The sequence below is a fragment of the Salmo salar genome, chromosome ssa08 (genome assembly GCF_905237065.1).
Source record: "Salmo salar chromosome ssa08, Ssal_v3.1, whole genome shotgun sequence".
Taxonomy (NCBI): Eukaryota; Metazoa; Chordata; class Actinopteri; order Salmoniformes; family Salmonidae; genus Salmo; species Salmo salar.
Genome location: NC_059449.1, coordinates 949,977 through 973,071, shown reverse-complemented (window position 1 = coordinate 973,071; position 23,095 = coordinate 949,977). Strand labels below are relative to the sequence as shown.

The 23,095-nt window shown below is 41.6% G+C and overlaps 1 protein-coding gene across 2 annotated transcripts in view; it reads right to left on the bottom strand.

The window, feature by feature from the left end:
* Positions 1-23,095, bottom strand: part of LOC106610009 (guanylate cyclase soluble subunit beta-1) — a 68,661-nt gene that overhangs the window by 27,568 nt on the left and 17,998 nt on the right. For both annotated transcript variants that reach the window (XM_045722638.1, XM_014209103.2), the window contains exon 10: positions 17,745-17,982. In XM_045722638.1, coding sequence (XP_045578594.1) covers positions 17,745-17,982 — 238 coding nt within the window. The remainder of the gene's footprint in view (positions 1-17,744; positions 17,983-23,095) is intronic.

Below are 23,095 nucleotides of genomic sequence, written 5' to 3'. Positions count from 1 at the left end.
AATGCAAGACAATGCTGGACCTCATGTGGCTGGAGTGTGTCAGCAGTTCCTGCAAGAGGAAGGCATTGATGCTATGGACTGGCCCGCCCGTTCCCCAGACCTGAATCCAATTGAGCACATCTGGGACATCATGTCTCGCTCCATCCACCAACGCCACATTGCACCACAGACTGTCCAGGAGTTGGCGGATGCTTTAGTCCAGGTCTGGGAGGAGATCCCTCAGGAGACCATCCGCCACCTCATCAGGAGCATGCCCAGGCGTTGTAGGGAGGTCATACAGGCACGTGGAGGCCACACACACTACTGAGCCTCATTTTGACTTGTTTTAAGGACATTACATCAAAGTTGGATCAGCCTGTAGTGTGGTTTTCCACTTTAATTTTGAGTGTGACTCCAAATCCAGACCTCCATGGGTTGATAAATTGGATTTCCATTTATTATTTTTGTGTGATTTTGTTGTCAGCACATTCAACTATGTAAAGAAAAAAGTATTTAATAAGATTATTTATTTCATTCAGATCTAGGATGTGTTGTTTAAGTGTTGCCTTTATTTTTTTGAGCAGTGTATAAAGTGCCACTTGGGGCCATAAACCATAAATCCCCAGAGCATGATGCAGCAACCACCATTCTTCACGATAGGGATGGTGAAAGGTTTTCTCCAGACGTGGTGCTTGGCATTCAGGCCAAAGAGCTCAATCTTGGTTTCATCAGATCAGAGAATCTTGAATCTCATGGTCTGAGAGTCCTTCAGGCGCCTTTTGGCAAACTCCAAGCGGGCTGTCATGTGCCTTTTACTGAGGAGTGGCTTGCGTCTGGCCACTCTACCATAAAGATCTGATTGGTGGAGTGCTGCAGAGATGGTTGTCCTTCAGGAAGGTTATCCCATATCCACAGAGAAACTGGAGCTCTGTCAGAGTGACCATAGGATTCTTGGTCACCTCCCTGACCAAGGCCCCTCTCCCCCAATTGCAATTTTTTGGTACCCTTCCCCAGATCTGTGCCTCGACACAATCCTGTCTCGGACCTCTATGGACAATTCCTTCAACCTCATGGCTTGGTTTTTGCTCTGACATGCACCGTCAACTGGGACCTTATATAGACAGGTGTGTGTCTTTCCAAATCATGTCCAACCATTTGAATTTACCACAGGTGGACTCCACTCAAGTTTTAGAAACATCTCAAGGATGATCAATGGAAACAGGATGCACCTGAGCTCAATTTCAAGTCTCATAGCAAAGGGTATGAATACTTATGTAAATAAGGTATCTGTTTTTTATGTTCCATACATTTGCAAGAATTTCAAAAAACCTGTTTTTGCTTTGTCATTATGGGGTATGGTGTGTAGATTGATGAATAAAGAAAATTATTTAATCCATTTTAGAATAAGGCTAACATAACAAAATGTGGAAAAAAAGAAGGGGTCTGAATACTTTCCGAATGCACTGCATGCATACATAACCAGTCAAAAGTTTGGACACACCTACTCATTCCAGGGTTATTCTTTATTTGTACTATTTTCTACATTGTAGAATAATAGTGAAGACATCAAAACTATGAAATAACACATGTGAAATCATGTGTTGGGATGTGCTAAACTTTGAACATTGAGATATTAAATGAATGATAGGAAATGAAAGAGACTGGGTTATGTTAGAAGTTAATGGTTCTCAGAAGAAAGAAGAAGGCTTTGGAATGTGTTTGATGGAGGAGAGGAGAGCGATGTGTTGATACAGAGGAGACAGATGGACATCTGTGTATTAGATGAGAGGGGTTGAGGTCAGAAGGTGAGGACAGATTCTGTTAAGAGAGTAATACATTTTTGGAATCCTGTTACCCTCTTTATTAGCTTCCTGTAGAGCCATAATATCTAAGGATTGGAGAGAAAGTGGAGTGTCTTAAGTAGAATGCATATAAACTGTGAAGTCTGAAATCTTTAGCTATCTATTTTCAGCTGTACAGAACCTTTGGGGAATGATTCAACTTGGTTAAAGCTTCTCTAGTGTCCGGAGTTATTTACTCTGAAAAATAAGAAACTAATGTAATGTAATAACCAAAAAAGTGTTAAACAAATCAAAATATATTTTATATTTCAGATTCTTCAAATAGCCACCCTTTGCCTTGATGACAGCTTTGCACACTCTTGGCATTCTCTCAACCAGCTTCATGCGGTAGTCACCTGGAATGCTTTTCAATGAAAAGATGTGCTTTAAAAGTTAATTCGTGGAATTTCTTTCCTTCCTAATGTGTTTGAGCCAATCAGTTGTGTTGGGAGGTAGGGGTGGTATACAGAAGATAGCCCTATTTGATAAAAGACCAAGTCCATATTATAGCAAGAAAAGCTCAAATAAGCAAAGAGAAACAACAGTCCATCATTACTTTAAGACATGAAGGTCAGTCAATCCGGAAAATGTCAAGAACTTTGAACGTTTCTTCAAGTGCAGTCGCAAAAACCATCAAGCGCTCTGATGAAACTGGCTCTCAAGAGGACCGCCACAGGAATGGAAGACCCAGAGTTCATTAGAGTTACCAGCATCAGATTGCAGCCCAAATAAATGCGTCACAGAGTTCAAGTAACAGACACTTCTCAACATCAACTGTTCAGAGACCACGTGAATCAGGCCTTAATGGTCGAATTGCTGCAAAGAAGAAGAGACTTGCTTGGGCCAAGAAACACACGCAGTGGCCATTAGACCAGTGGCAATCTGTCCTTTGGTCTGATGAGTCCAAATGTAAAACGTTTGTTTCCCACCACTGTATCTTTATGAGACACAGAGTAGGTGAACGGATGATCTCCGCATGTGTGGTTCCCACCGTGAAGCAAGGTGGAGGTGTGATGTGTGGGGTTGCTTTGCTGGTGACACTGGTCGGTGATTTATTTAGAATTCAAGGCACACTTAACCATCATTTGCGCTTAGTGGGACTATCATTTGTTTTCAACAGGACAATGACCCAACACACCTACAGGCTGTGTAAGGGCTATTTGACCAAGAAGGAGAGTGATGGTGTGCCGCATCAGATGACCTGGCCTCCACAATCACCTGACCTTAACCCAATTGAGATGGTTTGGGATGAGTTGGACCGCAGAGTAAAGGAAAAGCAGCCAACAAGTGCTCAGCATATTTGGGAACTTCTTCAAGACTGTTAGAAAAGCATTCCAGGTGACTACCTCATGAAGCTGGTTGAGAGAATGCCATGAGTGTACAAAGCTGTAATCAAGGCAAATGGTGGCTATTTTGAAGAATCTAAAATATATTTTGATTTGTTTAACACTTTTTTGGTTACTAAATGATTCCATATGTGTTATTTCATAGTTTGATGTCTTCACTATTATTCTACTGTACAATGTAGAAAATAGTCAAATTCAAGAAAAACCCTTGAATGAGTAGGTGTGTCCAAACTTGTGACTGGGACTGTATATAGATACATCTCAATCAGTGCCTTCAAAAAGTATTCATACCCCTTGACTTATTACACATTTTGTTGTGTTACAGCCTGAATTCACAATTGATTAAATACAGTATATATTTCTCACCTATCTACTACACACAATACCCTATAATGACAAAGTGAAAACCTGTTTTTAGAAATCTTTGAAAATGTATTCAAAATTATATACAGAAATCTCTAATTTTGATAAGAATTCAAACCCCAGAGTCAATACTTTGTAGAAGCATCTTTGGCAGTGATTACAGCTATGAGTCTTTCTGGGTAAGTCTCTAAGAGCCTTCCACACCATGGATTGTGCAATTTATTCATTCAAAAAAATTCTTCAAGCTCTGTCAAATTGGTTGTTGATCATTGATACACAACACAGAAGGTTGGTGGCACTTTAATTGGGGCGAATGGGCTCGTGTTAATGGTTTCAGGTATTTAATGCCATTCCATTTATTCCATTCCGGCCATTATTATGAGCAGTTCTCCACTCAGCAGCCTCCTGTGCTAGACAACCATTTTTGGGTCTTGCCATAGATTTTCAATTAGATTTAAGTCAAAACTGTAACTTGGTCACTCAGGAACATTCACTGTCTTCTTGGTAAGCAACTCTAATGTAGATTTGGCCTTGTGTTTTAGGTTATTGTCCTGCTGAAAGGTGAATTCATATCCCAGTGTTTGGTGGAATGTGGTTTTCCTTTAGGATTTTGCCTGTGTTTAGCTCCATTCCATTTATTTTTATAATAAAAAACTCCCCAGTCCTTATTCAGGCTGGTATGGCCGTAAGCGATGGAATGAGAGTTGGATAGACTATTTCAAGTTCATGTAACTCAACAAAAAACATTGAGGAACTACAACTATCTTATCTCTGAACTGTGTTAATCTTTGGAATGGGTTCAGTTGGTAGAACATGGCAAACAATGACAAGGATACCCATAACATGATGCAGCCACCACCATGCTTGAAAATATAAAGAGTGGTACACAGTGATGTGTTGTGCTGGATTTGCACCAAAGATAACCGCTCTGTATTAAGGACAAAAAGTTCATTTCTTTGCCACATTTTTAGCAGTACTACTTAAGTGCCTTGTTGCAAACAGGATGCATATTTTGGAATATTTTTTTATTCTGTACAGGCTTCCTTCTTTTCACTCTGTCATTTAGGTTAGTATTGTGGGGTAACTACAATGTTGTTGATCCATCCTCAGCTCTCATATCACAACCATTAATCTCTATAACTGTTTTAAAATAACCATTGGCGTCATTGTGAAATCCCAGAGCGGTTAGGAAGGACGTGTGTATTTTTGTAGACTGGGTGTATTGATACACCATCTAATGTATAATTAATAACTTCACCATGCTCAAAGGAATATTCATTGTCTGCTTTATTTTTTACCCATCTACCAATAGGTCCCCTTCTTTGAGAGGCATTGAGAGGCCCTGGTCTTTGTGGTTGAAATTCACTGCTCAACTGAGGGACCTTACAGATAATTGTATATGTGGGCTACAGAGATGAGGCAGTCATTCCAAAATCATGTTAAACACTATTATTGCACACTTAGTGAGTCCATGCAACTTATTATGTGACTTGCTAAGTAAATGTTTACTCCTGAACTTATTTAGGCTTGCCTTTACAAAGGAGTTGAATACTTATTGACTCAAGACATTTCAGCTTTTAATTAATTTGTAAAAAGTTCAAAAAACATAATTTCACTTTGACATTATGGGGTAGTGAGTGCAGGCCAGTGACAAAAACATCTAAATTGAATCCATTTCAAATTCAGGATGTAAAACAACAAAGTGTGCAAAAAGTCAAGGTGTGTGAATACTTTCTGAAGGCACTGTATATATCTCAAACCAATAAAACACTTATGGGAGATTCTGGAGTGGTGCCTGAGACAGCGTTTTCCCCCACCATCAAATTATGGAATTTCTCATGGAAGAATAGTGTCGCATCCCTCCAATAGAATTCCAGACACTTGTAGAATCTATGCCAAAGTGCATTGAAGGTGTTTGGCAACTCGTGGCGGCCCAAAGCCCTATTAAGAGACTTTATGTTGGTGTTTCCTTATTTTTGCAGTTACCGGTATGTTATTGGGTATTTGTGTTAAAAGTGAGGTGAGGTGCTTAAAATAATACTACACTCATTATTGTAATCTTTTAGTGAGTCCCTGTTAATGCAATCCTCGAGTGTGTATGTCAATAGTCAAGTTGTCAAGATAAAGCCCTTTCAGTACTGTAGTAACCTGGTATATTTATGTTTACCAATAGATGGCAGTATTGACTCAAGACGGGGGTTTGCTTTCCGCTATCCGTAGCCGTTTTCAATGTCTGCCATATATAACCATGCTTGAGAAAGCCTCAGGTAGTTTACGCTAGGTGCTTTACAGGCTGACTACACCGCTCGCATCGCAAAATACATTTAAACAAACATGTTATTCAATTATTGCCCCCACACTTCTAGCGCACACCTGCAAGTACTGCCTCTCCCATCTCCTCATTGGTTTATAGAAGCAGGTACCCACGTGCCATCTCCTCATTGGTTATACCCATGTGGGTGGGTATGAAAGACAAACGAGGTCAGTGGCGGTAATGCACCTAATTTATGAAAGTTGCCAATCGCAATATAAAGTCAAGAAAATAAAAGAAAAGAAAAGGCCTGGAAGGAGGAGAGATGACTAGAAACGATTCGGTTGGCCGTTTCATGTGTGGATTAATTGGCGGAGTAGAGGTCCTTGTACATTTCAGGTAAAATAACAACTAAATGTTTATATCCCAGGACAAATTAGCTAGCAACAGCAAGCTATCTAAAAAGGACAAATTAGCTAGCAAGTGCAAGCTAGCCAGTTAAATTGCCATAAATGTTTAATGCTTTTCGACCTGTCCCCAAATTAATATAATTGGTTCAGAGTTTGTTTTGATATTTTAACCTGCGTTTCGTGATCGCGTTTAGTGTGGGGGGACAAAATACATTTATGCACGATGGAGCACATGCGCGGCCGGTTTGGGTTCCGTGTTAGGGGATGTTATTTATTCTAAGTTACCATTAAATACTAAACGTACTTATGTGTCATCAATCTTTAAGATACTACATATTTGGCGACGAGGATGACTGCTTTGGATTTGTCTGCCACAAATTCAATGGAGTGTTTGGCGTGCGACGCTGGATGTGAGACTCAAGTGAGCGGTGGAAGATTCTGAAGAATTGATTGCCTGGATACGGGTAGGACAAATTATTGACTGCGGGGAGAGTGAATCGGAAAAGATGGCTTTGGCAACAATAGGCTCGCTACCACCATTTAATCCTACAAATCAGGAATGGGAGGAATACTGTGAAATAATGGAACATTTCGTTGCTGGTACTAAAATAACTGATTCCGCTAAACATAAATCCATACTCATAAATGTTGTCGGTGCACAGACATACATCTTAATGAGAAAGCTGTTGAGCCCAGATATGCCAGGAGAAAAGTCATTTGTCGATCTATTAAAATATCACTTCAAACCCAGTGAAATAGTGCAACGATTCAAGTTTGATTCACGCATGAGAGAACATACCGAATTAGTGGGGGAATATGTGGCTGAGTTGAACTAGCACTGGACTGTAACTATGGGAATACATTATCGCAAATGCTACGCGATCGGCTGGTGTGTGGGATTAATGATGACAGGATATAAATACGCATGTTATCAGAGCCTAATCTCACATTTGAGAATACACTCAAACTGGCCCAGGCCACGGAGTCCACGAATAGAAATGTACTGGATTTGCAGGCATGGGGCGCAACTGCGTGCCATACAGCAAAGGAGAGTAGCTCTGAGCGCGCTGAATTTCAAAGTGGGGAAAGCCGCGGGGCAGCAGCCAATAAATAGACTTATCGTTGCAAAGGCAGCGTTTGACTGTAAATTCAAACATGAAAAGTGTTATGCCTGTGGGATAATAGGACACATTGCGAGGGCGTGCAGCAATAAGAAAAAGCCACGGGCTACAGAAAAGAGAACGGACAGAACGGAATACCTCTCGACACTCTAGCTACCGCTCAAATCAATTGATAAAGTGAAAGTGAGTACGTAGACGCAGATCAAGCGCTCTCAATGTACAGTGTACAGGGGGCAAATATGAAAAAGGTGAAGCCTTTCAATGTGGAAATGGGAATAAATTGATTTAAGGTACCGTTTGAAATAGACACAGGATGTAGCGTCACACTGAACAGGTCCCAATTCAATGAGAAGTGTAAAAAAGTGGAAGTGCCTAAACCGAGAGACCCCGTTAACCTCTCTTTGGTAGGGGGCAGTATTTAGACGTCCGGATTAAAAGTGTGCCAAAGTAAACTGCCTGTTACTCAGGCCCAGAAGCTAGGATATGCATATGGTTTGGATAGAAAACACTCTAAAGTTTCTAAAACTGTTAAAATGTCATCTGTGAGTATAACATAACTGATATGGCAGGCGAAACCCCGAGGACAAACCACCCCCCCCCAAAAAAAACAAATTCAGCCTACAACTATTTTCAATGGCTATCACTTTTATTATAAGGCCAAGTCCTCCCAGATTGCAGTTCCTAGGGCTTCCACTAGATGTAAGTCTTTAGAAAGAGTTTCAGGCTGGTTTTTGGAAAAATGAGGCAGAAATTGTAGTTTTTCTAGGTGGCTTTCATTTTGGCTTTAGTGTTTCCAAGCGCGTGGAAGAGAGCACGTTTTTTGGTATTTTTCTCCGGTAAAGACAATAACGATTCTCTGTATTAAATTGTATTGTTTATTTGCGTATTAGGATACCTAAGGTTTGATTATAAATGTTGTGACTTGTTTGGAAAAGTTTATTAGTAACGTTTGGGATTCATTTTGTATGCATTTTGATGGAGGGAAACTGGGTGGATTATTGACTGAAGCGCGCCAGCTAAGTTTTTATGGATATAAAGGACAATATCGAACAAAAAGGACCATTTGGAGTGCCAACAGAAGAAGATCATCAAAGGTAAGGTATTTTTTATTTAGCTATTTCTGACTTTCGTGTCGCACCTGCCTGGTTGAAATATGTTTTTCATGTGTTTGTATGCGGGGCGCTGTCCTCAGATAATCGCATGGTGTACTTTCGCCGTAAAGCCTTTTTTAAATCTGACACAGCGGCTGGATTAACAGGAAGTTAAGCTTTATTTTGATGTATTACACTTGTGATTTTATGAAAGTTAATTTATAATTCTGTAGTTTGAATTCCGCGCTCTGCAATTTCACCGGATGTTGGCCAGGTGGGACGCTACTGTCCCACCTGCCCATAAGAAGTTAGACTCAAAACGTACACAGGGGAGAAGATCACTGTGATTGGAGTTGCTGATGTTCAAGTGGAATATCATGGACAAAAGAAATGTCTGTCTCTTTAGTAGTGGAAGGTACTGGCTCCAGCTAACTAGAGTGGTTGGAGGAAATACAATTGAACTGGGACGAAATCAAACATGTCACCACAGAGACATTGACACTGCTTCAGGTGCTTTCAAAGCATGAGTGTGTTTTCAAAGAAGAGCTATGAATATTAAAAGGTGTCCAAGCTACCATTCATGTTGCTGCAGATGCTACTCCCAGATTCTATAGGCCAAGATCAGTTCCATATGCCATGAAGCCTAAAGTCGATGTGGAAATTGACAGACACTTAGCAGAGGATGTAATTATTCCTGTCAATTTCTGAGTGGGTAGCACCAGTTCCCATATTCAAACCAGATGGTTCAATCAGATTATGCGGTGATTACAAGCGGACTAAATAGTTTCATCACTGGAGCAGGAACCTATACCCAAAGTGGAGGATTTGCTTTCAATGTTAACCGGAGGGCAACAGTTCACAACTGGACACGAGTCACACATATCTGCAAGTGCTAATGGATGAAGCGTTACAGAAGTACCTGACCATAAACACCCACAGAGGGATGTTTACCTATAAACACTTACCTTTTCGGGGTGTCTTCCGCACCAGCTATCTTCCAAAGAACCATAGAGGGAGTTCTGCAGGAGATACCCAAGGTAGCAGTTTACCTCAACTTTCTTGTCACGTAGGAGGAGCATCTCAGAAACTTGGGTGAAGTTTTGAGGAGGATGGAGGAGGCTGATCTCCGGCTGAAGAGGAGCAAGTGTACACTGTTAGCTGATGAAGTGCCGTACCTGGGTCACAAGGTGGACGCCAAGGGGTTACACACAGTCAAAGCTAAAGTGAGGGCTGTCGTGGAAGCTCCAGCAAGCGTTACAGAGCTGAAAGCCTATTTAGGCTTACTGAAATATTATAATCGCTTCCTCCCGAACTTCTCTACCCTCTTAGCTCCTCTGCATCAACTGTTAAGGAAGGATGTGGCCTGGAAATGGTCAGAAATACAGGAGAAGCTTTTGCAAAGTCAAAGGTGTTACTGCAATCAGCAGAAGTGCTGGTGCACTACTCAGCAGACAGAGACCTCATCTTATCGTGCGACGCCTCAGCGTATGGTGTGGGTGTGGCACTATCACACTGGATGGAGAATGGCGCAGAGAAACATCGGGTTCATGTCAATAACATTGTTACCAGCGGAGAAAAAGTACTCCCAGCTGGACAAGGAAGAACTGGCTGTCATATTCGGAGTACAGAGATCCCACAAGTACTTATACGGGACAACATTCACTATTGTGACCGACCATAAGCCTCTGCTCTCTCTGTTCTATGAACAAAAGCCAGTACCACAAATGGTCTCTCCAAGAGTTAAACATTGGGCTGTGTGGCTCAGGGCCTACGAGTACAGGATAATTTACAAGCCAAGTAGATACCATGGGAATGCTGATGCTCTGAGTAGGCTGCTGTCACGGATCCTTAAGGGCAGGAGGAAGGGGCAGAGTCAAACGCAGGAGACGTATGTCCAGTAGTGCCGAAGTTTAATTACACCGAACAATCGGTGGTCAAAAAGGCACAGGGTGCGCACAATACCAAAAAGGGAAAAACAGGTAATCCACGAATGAAAAATACGCACGGGGTGCAGCCCGGCAATAATAATAATAATAATAATAATAATAATAATAATAATAATACGTGTTCCGCTACTGGGAACACACAACAGCGTACACAAACACTGCCTGCTGACATACAATTAATCCCGCACAAAAAACGAACCCAAAGGACCAAACTAAATACACCCCCCCCCCCCCACTAATGACAGACAAGAAACAGGTGCGGACCTAGACAAAAAACAAAGAACACAGAAACATAGATCGGTGGCAGCTAGTAGACCGGCGACGACGAGCGCCGCCCGACCGAGGAGGGGCGCCATCTTCTGTGGATACTGTGACAGCTGCCAATTCCAGAAAGCATCGATCAGGAAGGAGAAAATGATCGACGTGTTGGGAGATCCAACCGTGAACACAGCACAAATCAGGAAATGGACTTCAAAGGATGTGACGTTATCACAAGTGCATGAATTTATCCTGAAAGGATGGCCTACAGTGACATAGCCTCAGATCATGCCTACAGTCGCATTCAGGTATGTTGAGAATAAAAGGCCTAGCGAGGTCCTACGTCTGGTGGCCAAAGATGGTCCAGGATCTGGAAAATGAGGTTAGCCTGTGTGCAGATTGTCAGAGTAACAGGAAGTCACCCCCCTCCACCGTGCCATTACATCCATGGAAATGGCTGGAAAAACCATGGGCACGACTACGCTGGACCCTTCCTAGGGAAAATGTTCCATGTGCTGATTGAATAAGAATGAAAGTGGATGGATGTCTACCCCATAAACACGTCGACATCGCAGGCTACGGTTGAGAAGTTGAGACAAAGCTTCAGTGTCATGGTATTGCCTCATGTTGGTTAGCGACAATGCTACTTGTTTTACAAGCACTGAATTCACAAGTTTCATAAAACTAAATGGAATTCAGCATGTAACGTCAGCCCCTTTTCACCCATCTTCAAACGGATTAGCAGAACGTGCGTTTCAGACCTTGAAGGAGGGGATGAGGAAGATGCAAGGGGACAGCATTGAAACAAAGGAGTCAAGATTCTTGTTTAGCTACAGGATCACTCAAGCTACAACTGGGTTGTCACCTGCAGAAATGCTGATGCCAAGGAGGTTAAGGTCAACCTTTTGATCTCATCAGGCCAGACCTGAAAGTGAAAATACAACAAAAGTAATGGAATCAAAAATGGAGTCATGACAGAGCCAAACTTAGAAGTTTCTCACCTGGAGATGTCTACACAAGAAACTATGGGTTTGGTCCTAAATGGATTCCAGCTACAACTGAGGATTGCTCAGGACCAGTATCCTATACTGTGATCATCGGAAGTGGACAAAGACTAAGGAGACACGTGGATCAGATCCGAGCTCGAATTCCAGTTCCATCCGAGGACATGGATCAATGCTGAAATGAGCAGGACAGGACATTGGAACGTTCCCTAGAGTTGCAGTTGGACAAACAGACCAAGGCTCAACTTCCTGAGACCACCAATCCGAGACGACATCCTCCTGTGAAGTCTCCACAAAAGGACTTTTTCACAATCAAGGGGTGAAGTGCTGGTGGCACTAGCTACACCACCTCTGAGACGCTCTATTAGAGAGATGTCCGCCAGACTATTTCAGATCCTAAGGGAGATCATGTTCGGGAAAAAAATATAAAAATAGCATGTGATTTGTTATGAAAAAATTGGCAGCTTTAGCTCAGAAAGGAATTGTGTTATTAGCTTTAAAGAGTGGAATGTAGTAACCTGGTATATTTGTTTACCAATAGATAGCAGTATTGACTCAAGATGGGGGTTTGCGTTCTGCTATCGGTAGCCGTTTTGTGTCTACCATATAACCATGCTTGAGAGAACCTCAGGTAGCTTACACCAGGTGCATTAGGGAATGTTATTCTAAGTTACCATTAAATACTAAAACGTACTTATGTGTCCGGCGTCATCAATCTAAGAAGCCTCTTAAGATACTACGAGTACAGAGAAAAAAACTGTCATGATAGTGCAATTTGCAGTAGTATTTCTTTAAGAGACAACCCTTTTGGGCTCATCTAGCCCAACTCAGACCCCTTCAGAAGCGGACCATGATAATGTCAGTTATTTTAACTTCAGGCAAATGCCCTGCAGTTGAAACATCTCTACTTAAACACTTATGCCAGCTTATAGACATTCAAGGCTCTTCGGAGCCAGTTAACAACTTGGACCACCGAGTCATTGAGGATGGTAGTATAAATGTTACTTATTTTGGTGACCCAGTGCTGAAGTCCTGGGTTTGTTTGACTTCTTAAAGTGCATTCTTGTCTGAAAGCCTAAAGTGCCCAGTGACGATGAATATAAAATCTTGCTCGATAACAAAATGGGGTTTTAAATTGAAGTTTACCCAGTGAGGCTATTGAATAGAGAAACATCCAAATGAATCAATTCTACAGAACAGTGAGGGGGAAAAAGTATTTGATCCCCTGCTGATTTTGTACGTTTGCCCACTGACAAAGAAATGATCAGTCTATCATTTTAATGGTAGGTTTATTTGAACAGTGAGAGACAGAATAACAACAAAAAAATCCAGAAAAACGCATGTCAAAAATGTTAGAAATTGATTTGCATTTTAATGAGGGAAATAAGGATTTGACCCCTCTGCAAAACATGACTTAGTACTTGGTGGCAAAACCCTTGTTGGCAATCACAGAGGTCAGACATTTCTTGTAGTTGGCCACCAGGTTATTAAGGTTTCGAGGCTGATGTTTGGCAACTCGAACCTTCAGCTCCCTCCACAGATTTTCTATGGGATTAAGGTCTGGAGACTGGCTAGGCCACTCCAGGACCTTAATGTGCTTCTTCTTGAGCTACTCCTTTGTTGCCTTGGCCGTGTGTTTTGGGTCATTGTCATGCTAGAATACCCATCCACGACTTATTTTCAATGCCCTGGCTGAGGGCAGGCTGAGGGAAGGAGGTTCTCACCCAAGATTTGACGGTACATGGCCCCGTCCATCGTCCCTTTGATGCGGTGAAGTTGTCCTGTCCCCTTAGCAGAAAAACACCCCCAAAGCATAATGTTTCCACCTCCATGTTTGACGGTGGGGGTTGGTGGGGATGGTGTTCTTGGGGTCATAGGCAGCATTCCTCCTCCAAACACGGCGAGTTGAGTTGATGCCAAGAGCTCCATTTTGGTCTCATCTGACCACAACATTTTCACCCAGTTGTCCTCTGAATCATTCAGATGTTCATTGGCAAACTTCAGACGGGCATGTATATGTGCTTTCTTGAGCAGGGGGACCTTGCGTGCGCTGCAGGATTTCAGTCCTTCACGGCGTAGTGTGTTACCAATTGTTTTCTTGGTGACTATGGTCCCAGCTGCCTTGAGATCTTTGACAAGATCCTCCCGTGTAGTTCTGGGCTGATTCCTCACCGTTCTCATGATCATTGCAACTCCACGAGGTGAGATCTTGCATGGAGCCCCAGGCCGAGGGAGATTGACAGTTCTTTTGTGTTTCTTCCATTTGCGAATAATCGCACCAACTGTTGTCACCTTCTCACCAAGCTGCTTGGCGATGGTCTTGTAGCCCATTCCAGCCTTGTGTAGGTCTACAATCTTGTCCCTGACATCCTTGGAGTGCTCTTTGGTCTTGGCCATGGTGGAGAGTTTGGAATCTGATTGATTGATTGCTTCTGTGGACAGGTATTTTTTACACAGGTAACAAGTTGAGATTAGGAGCTCTCCCTTTAAGAATGTGTGCTCCTAATCTTAGCTCGTTACCTGTATAAAAGACACCTGGGAGCCAGAAATCTTTCTGATTGAGAGGGTGTCAAATACTTATTTCCCTCATTAAAATGCAAATCAATTTATAACATTTTTGACATGCGTTTTTCTGGATTTTTTTGTTGTTATTCTGTCGCTCACTGTTCAAATAAACCTACCATTAAAATGATAGACTGATCATTTCTTTGTCAGTGGGCAAACGTACAAAATCAGCAGGGGATCAAATACTTTTTTCCCCTCACTGTACATTACACTTGTGACAATACGACATTCAAAAAAGTTTGAATTGGTGCTACTGATTTGGTAAACAGCTGAGGGATGGGGCTGGAGAAATGCAACCACTTTCAAACTCATGGACAGGGCTATGGATACAAGGACTGACTATCCATCATAGCAACATTATAGTTTTAACCATGTTTTAAGGCTATACAGTATTTTTTTCCACATTTAGATTGTTTACAAACAAAGGAGTAAAAGAAGCTTATATTTTGGATTCTGATGGGGTACAACAAAGGAATCAGTATTCTCACACAAACGTCTGTAGCATCCGAATGCTTTGGGCTACACACTAAAATGACACCTCTGTGGAAAGCTGAGACTCTCACAAACACAATGTTGTTCTCTAGGACGCACACAAGACTCGTCTGAAGGTCCCTGATACCAGTAAACAAATATATACAGTTGAGGTCAGAAGTTTACATACACCTTAGCCAAATACATTTAAACTCCGTTTTCCACAATTCCTGACATTTAATCCAAGTACAAATTCCCTGTCTAAGGTCAGTTAGGATCACCACTTCCTTTAAAGAATGTGAAAATGTCAGAATAATAGTAGTGACTTATTTCAGCTTTTATTTCTTTCATTACATTCCCAGTGGTTCAGAAGTTTACATATACTCAATTTGTATTTGGTAGCATTGCCTTTAAATTGTTTAACTTAGGTCAAACATTTTGGGTAGCCTTCCACAAGCTTCCCACAATAAGTTGGGTGAATTTTGGCCCATTCCTCCTGACAGAGCTGGTGTAACTGAGTCAGGTTTGTAGGCCTCCTTGCTCGCACACGCTTATTCAGTTCTGCCAACAAATTTTCTATAGGATTGAGGTCAGGGCTTTGTGATGGCCACTCAAATACCTTGACTTTGTTGTCCTTAAGCCATTTTGCCACAATTTTGGAAGTATGCTTGGGGTCATTGTCCATTTGGGAGACCCATTTGCGACCAAACTTTAACTTCCTGACTGATGTCTTGAGATGTTGCTTCATAATTTCCCCTCATGATGCCATCTATTTTGTGAAGTGCACAAGTCCCTCCTGCAGCAAAGCAGCCCCACAACATGATGCTGCCACCCCCGTGCTTCATGGTTGGGATGGTGTTCTTCAGCTTGCAAGCCTCCCCCTTCTTCCTCCAAACATAATGATGGTCATTATGGCCAAACAGTTCTATTTTTGTTTCATCAGACCAGAGGACATTTCTCCAAAAGGTATGATCTTTGTCCCCATGTGCAGTTGCAAACCGTAGTCTGGCTTTTTTATGGCGGTTTTGGAGCAGTGGCTTCTTCCTTGCTGAGCGACCTTTCAGGTTATGTCGATATAGGACTCGTTTTACTGTGGATATAGATACTGTTGTACCAGTTTCCTCCAGCATCTTCACAAGGTCCTTTGCTGTTGTTCTGGGATTGATTTGCACTTCTCGCACCAAAGTACTTTCATCTCTAGGAGACAGAACGCGTCTTCTTCTTGAGCGATATGACGGCTGCTTGGTCCCATGGTGTTTATACTTGCTTACTATTGTTTGTACAGATGAACGTGGTACCTTCAGGTGTTTGGAAATGGGTCCCAAGGATGAACCAGATTTGTGAAGGTATACAATTCTTGGCTGATTTCTTTTGATTTTCCCATGATGTCAAGCAAAGAGGCACTGAGTTTGGAGGTAGGCCTTGAAATACATCCACAGGTACACCTCCAATTGACTCAAATTTTGATAATTAGCATATCAGAAGCTTCTAAAGCCATGACATAATTTTCTGGAATATTTCAAGCTGTTTAAAGGCACAGTCAACTTCATGCATTCATCACAAGTCATTCCTTTATCTTGCTGTAGTTTTCTATTGACTTTTCTATTCCAATATGTATTTCCTTTTTAATGTTTGCAACACAATATTTATGTTATGATTTACTTGCACCTTATATGGATCATTGTTTTTGTGATACAGTGAATTATAAGTGAAATAATCTGTCGGTAAATAATTGTTGGAAAAATTACTTGTCATGCACAAAATAGATGTCCTAACTGACTTGTCAAAACTATATAGTTTGTTAACAAGAAATGTGTGGAGTGGTTGAAAAACAAGTTATGACTCCATCCTAAGTGTATGTAAACTTCCGATTTCAACTGTATATGGTAGTATATATGGAGATGCTTTAGTGCTTAAAATAAGGGGATAGATGCATGTCAAATGTTTTTTAAAATATAGTTTCCTTTCAGATATAGGACAGACACTTCAGAATAAACTTATTACGATTTTTTGGGGGGACTATTTGTTGTTCCATGTAGTGAATCTGTTATTCAATGTGTTTCTACTAGCCAAAAGCAGTAATGCAAAATTGTTTCAATCCACCCCCCAACTTTATAAACTTGATCTCCACTATAAAAAGCATCTAGACATTCTCACATTTCTTTTAGAATAACATTTAGTTTTTAACAGTGGAGATTTGTATAAACCTTGCTGTATATGTCTCCGACATTTGCAACATTGTTTCAATATTCAAATTGACGAGACAAAGGCAGGCAACGTTTCTCAGCCTGTTGAAATCATGCTGGCATAATTTTTATTGATATATACAAAAGACAATTCAATTCAAAAAAGGTAAAACGAAACGAAGTGCAGCTAGTTTTCAGTCTTTCCAGCTTCGTTGTTCAGCTCCTCTGAACGAGAGCATATTTTCTATGCCAGGTGAAATCATGCCTCATTTTTATGGATGTGTCCAAATAAATTTCACTAGAAAACAGCTTAAACAAATGCAAATGCAACTGATGCTGTTGTTCTGGCTGCAGTGTTTGACGTGACTAGTTAGCCATAGTTGGCTAGCTAGCAAGCAAGGGATAAGAACGTTGCCAGCCAGTATGACAATGGAACATTTAGAACGAACGACTGGGTCGGGTCCATAGACAGAACAAAAAGACTGAATGACTGGGTTGCATCTCTGGCAATGACCAGCCGGCTTGGGTAGCAAACCTAGATTTGTGGTCGGGCCTATATCTTGTGGATGGATGAAATGGTATTAATAAATTCATCAATAACTTATTCAAATCATGATTGACATTTTCATTATGTTGCTAAGCCGTTGTATAAAAGTGATAATGCCCTCGAAGCCGGTGTTTGGAGGATATATTGGTACGTGCCAATATATCCTCCAAACACCGGCTTCGAGGGCATTATTAATTAATTAATGCACGCTTTAGAATACCCTTCAAGCTAATCATAACGGAGCTTTCAAACAATGCCATGGTATAAGGTGTGTTAATGGTGCAATGCATCTGACTGTTGCACATGTGTCAATGTTTTAATTTTATCTGTAAATAAGAGTAGAGAAACAAAATATTCCTTCAAACCTTGTACACGTAGGGGTTCTTTCTCGAGTCGGTCAGGATGTCAAATCGGGTGTAGACGTCGTTGAGCAGGTTGACTATCTTGATGGCACCCTCGGCTGACGCGTGTTTGCTGCAGAAGGCGTTGAATCCCACAATGCCGCTGAAGAGGATGGTCACATTGTCGTAGCGTTTGGCCGGGACTGGACGCTTGTGGCGCAACTCATTGGCCACCGACGGAGGCAGGACTGAGTAGAGCAATCTAAAGAAAAGTGAAAAGAAAACGCCTCGTATAGATTTATTTTGTCTTCTAGAGAAGTTTTTATTCCCATTTTTTCCCCCCCCCAAAACATACAGAGTGTGGTCCTGTATGGCTCAGTTGGTAGAGTATGGCGTTTACAAAGCCAGGATTGTGGGTTCAATTCCCGGAGCCATCCACAGGTAAATGTATGCATGACTGTAAATCATTTTGGATAAAAGTGTCTGCTAAATGGCATATACACTGAGTGTACAAAACATTTATTTTCCTCTTTCCATGACAGACTGACCAGGTGAAAGCTATGATCCCTTATTGATGTCACTTGTTAAATCCACCTCAGTCTAGATCAGTGGTTCCCAAACTTTTTTATAGTCCGGTACCCTTCAAACATTAAACCTCCAGCTGCATACCCCCTCTAGCACCAGGGTCAGTGCACTCAAATGTTTTTTGCCATCATTGTAAGCTTGCCACACACACACTATACATACATTTATTAAACATAAGAATGACTGAGTCTGTTCACAACCCGGCTCGTGGGAAGTGACAAAGAGCTCTTATAGAACCAGGGCACAAATAATAATATAATAATCAATAATGTTGCTCTTTATTTAGCCATCTTACATATAAAACCTTATTTATTCATCAAACTGAATAACTCACCACAGGTTAATGAGAAGGGTTTGCTTGACAGGATGCACAAAACTCTGCTGTGTTGTGTTGTATGAGTGTCTGTCTTAAATCATTTTTCACACACAGTCTGTGCCTGTATTTCGTTTTCATGCTAGTGAGGGCCAGGAATCCACTCTCACATAAGTACGTGGTTGCAAAGGGCATCAGTGTCTTAACACAATTTGCCAAGGCAGGATATTTTGAGTGCAGCCCAATCCAGAAATCTGGCAGTGGCTTCTGATTTAAATAGAATTTTCACAGAACTGCTTGTTGCATCTTCAATGTGGCTCTCTTGTTCAGATATCGGTAAGTGGACTGGAGGCAGGGCATGAAAGGGATAACAAATCCAGTTGTTTGTGTCATCCGTTTCGGGAAAGTACCTGGTCACCCAGCTCCCTCAGGTGCTTCGCTATATCACATTTGATATTTTCTGTAAGCTTGTTCATTTGCACACAAAAAAATCATACAATGATGGAAAGACCTGTGTGTTGTCCTTATTAATGCAGACATAGAGCTCCAACTTCTTAATCATAGCCTCAATTTTTGTCCCGCACATTAAATATAGTTGCGCAGAGTCCCTGTAATCCTAGATTCAGATCATTCAGGCGTGAAAAAACGTCACCCAGATAGGCCAGTCGTGTGTTAAACTCATCATCATGCAAGCGGTCAGACAAAAAAAAAAAAAATTATGGTCAGTAAAGAACTTTAAGCTGGTCTCTCAATTTAAAAAAACATGTCAATACTTTGCCCCTTGATAACCATGTTGTAAAAGCGGTACATGGTCGCTGCCCATATCATTGCATAATGCAGAAAATACACGAGTGTTCAGGGGCCTTTAACAAAGTGAACCATTTTCACTTGTGTCCAAAATGTCTTTCAAGCTGTCAGGCATTCCCTTGGCAGCAAGAGCCTCTCGGTGGATGCAGCAGTGTACCCAAGTGATACCCACTGCTTGCCTGCGCGTTACCACTCCACTATATGTCTCCCTGTCATGGCTTTTTGCCAGATACCAACATTTCTTGACCACAAGTCCATTTGATGTCACAAAGCTGTCCAGTACTTTAAAAATAGTCTCTCCTGTTGTCCTGGTTTGCAGAAGAGGAAGTCTTAATTGACTCCCCTATAAACATAACGGACATATACCAGGAGCTGTGCCAAGCCCGCCACATCTGTTGACACATCCAGCTGTAACGCATAGAATTCACTGGCTTGTATGCAAAGCAGTAATTGTTTCAAAACGTGCGTCGTGAAAGTGTTGTTTGATGAAGGCATTGTCTGTATCGTTTTTTTTTGTTGCCTTTTCCCCAGCATTATCCCAGCCATATCCGCAGCAGCAGGAAGAATGAAGTCCTCCTCAATAGTATGGAGCTTGCCTGTCCTTGCCACTTGGTAGCTCACCCAAAAATACGCTTCTAGCCCCTTATTAATGTTAATGTTACCTGTTGCTTTTATACAGGTCTTACTACTCTTAATGTCACGACTTCCACCGACGGTGGCTCCTCTCCCTGTTCGGGCGATGCTCGGCGGTCGTCGTCGCGGGCCTACTAGCTGCCACCAATCCATTTTTCCTTTTCGTTTGTGTCTGTCTGTTTTGTCACACCTGTGTTTCATTTAGTTGATTTTGGTGGGTTTATATACCTCCGCTGCCTGCTAGTCTTTGTGCGGGATTGTTTGTATGTGTACTTTGTTAGGGGTGCGTGTCTGCACCACGGGGTTTTCTTTTCTTTCGGTAGTTGTACCGTTTAGATATTTGTTTAGGAGTAGAGGTTTCTCCTCCGTGTGTTGCGTTACTTTCCCTGTGTGTGGCGACTTCGTTTTGAGCTTGTTTCCCCCCCCATGTTGTTGTTGAGTAGGGACTGCTTTAATTGGGACTTCCTTGCTCTCCTGCTCCCTGCACCTCCCTCCTACTTGGAGGCACGTAACACTTAAGTCGTCTTAATTCTCGCTCAAACTCCCGTGTCTTGTTTTCAAATTGGCATGTTTTGTTTCTAAATAAATGTACACGCAAGAGTGAAGGTTTCATCAGGTTTTGAGATAGAACTTTTGCACATACAGTGGTTCTTGCTTTAAAAGTTGCGTCATACTGCAGCACACCTTGCGGGCTGCCGTAGAATTCTATGGCACATTATTTGTCAGCCATTGTTACCATTAATGCTAGTTAGTGCTAGTTTGACCACCAGAGTGCGTCTTTGAGAAGCATTTGGTAGCCTTCAATATTGGCTGTACAAGATAATTTAAAACCTTTTTTTGTAAGAACATAGTATATGGGATTGATTTTAAGAAATTAAGCTTCATTTGATTAATATTATGGTGTTTCTATTCCAAGAAAAATTAAACCCTCAGGGTTTCTGTTAGGATGGAACAGAAAATATGGCGCTGTACGTGACGGTCGGTAGTAGGCTACAGTACTAAGAGCATAACATTTCCACACCCTAATTGTAGTCTAACCAATACCCAAAAGGAGATTCAGTGAAATAAATTACATTTAGAGGATTGGAGGATTGTAAATGTAATATCTAAGGGGGAATTTTCATCTTTGAGAATATCTAAGGGGCTTTTTATATAATAATAATAATAATAATAATAATAATAATAATAATAACGTGCCACCCTATGGGACTCCCAATCACAGTTGGATGTAATACAGTCTGGATTCGAACCAGGGACTGTAGTGATGCCTCTTGCACTGCGATGCAGTGCCCTAGACCACTATGCCACTCGAGAGCCATGACCAATATATATTGTCCTGCTAATAGCCCATCCTATAAATGTTTGCAGAATTCACAGCCTGCGAAAAACAGGGTTAATAATTATACTTCTTCAACAACTTTCTATGGCTTGTTTAAAAAATATATTTTGAGATTTAATTTTCAAATAACCTAAAGTGAGCGAGGAAAAAGGCCATTCTTGAACTTGGGTTGAGACATTGTTACTAATTTGTAAATAAAGCCAGTTTGTGATTTAGAATTATTTCTGTTTTAGAGGGAGAGAAACCAAAAGCCTACCATCGCCTCATGGGTCTCCCGGTTGCGGCCGACACAGGTTTTGAACCAGCATCTGTAGCAATGCAGTGTCTTAGACCACTGCGCACTCGGGCGCTGTACAACGTGACCGGTCGGGAGTAGGCTACAGTACTACAGTAAGAGCAAAATAATCTTAACATTTCCACACCCTAATTGTAGTCTAAGTTTCTTAGAATAAAAACCTTAGTGTAACAACAGTTTTAGTAAGTATCACTGATGAGTGGTAACAAAGTGTTTTCCCGGGAGTGCGTGTGCAGGACAGAGGAATAGCAATTCTTACACTGTTCTAAATTCAATCACCTTCATCCTCATCATTCAGTTGAAGTCGTGCACAATTATCAGTTTCAATTTGGTTTATGTTGCCCATTCATTGTCAGACATGTTTGCGCCTAATTTTATTTTTGGCAGTGAAACATTTAGAAAATCTAAATGGACTGTTTGAAAATGTGAATCACATTTTTATTTGGCGTACGGAATTGCGCGTACACCAGTTTGGGAATAGCTGGTCTAGATGAAGGGGAGGAGACAGGTTAAATAAGGATAATTGAGACATGGATTGTGTATTTGTGACATTCAGAATGGGTAAGACAAAAGATTTAAGTGCCTTTGAACAGGGTATGGTAGGCCACCGGTTTGTCATTCACGCTCAATAGTTTCCCGTGTGTATCACATCTCCAGAGGAAAAGTCATAAAATAGGCTACTTGAACACACCTCCCTTGCGCAAATACAGCTGTATCTGTTCTGAGCTCATTGGTGTGGGAAACAGTGAGCACCCAGTTGAAACAATGTTGCAAGTTTGCTAAACCAAAAGCTCAAGCCAGATGGAGAGGCAGACAGGTGGAGCATTAAGAGATTAATGCGATGGACTGCACCAACTGCCATGCGTAGCAAATGTGATTTATAGACTATATTTTCCTTAATATTTTCTTCTTCAAATATAATTTAGGATCTGGTCGGTATATAACATTTCAGACAGATCTAAGGTCCGTGGCCACGGGACCATATTCAATCTCTCCCTATCCCAGTCTCCCCACTTGCTTCAATATGTCCACCATTGTTCCTGTTCCCAAGAAAGTGACAGTAAATTAACTAAATTACTATAGCCCCGTAGAACTCCCTCTGTAACCATGAAGTGCTTTGAGAGGCTAGTTAAGGATCATCCCCCTACCCGACACCCTAGACCCAATGTAATTTGCATTCTGCCCCAATAGATCCAAGGAGGACGCAATCCCCATCGCACTGCACACTGCCTTATCCCATCTGGACAAGAGGAATACCTATGTAAGAATGCTGTTCATTGACTACAGTTCAACCTTCAACCACATAGTACCCTCCAAGCTCAACATTAAGCTCGGGGCCCTGGGTCTGAACCCCGCCCTGTGCAACCGGGTCCTGGACTTCCTGAGTTTCCGCCCTCAGGTGA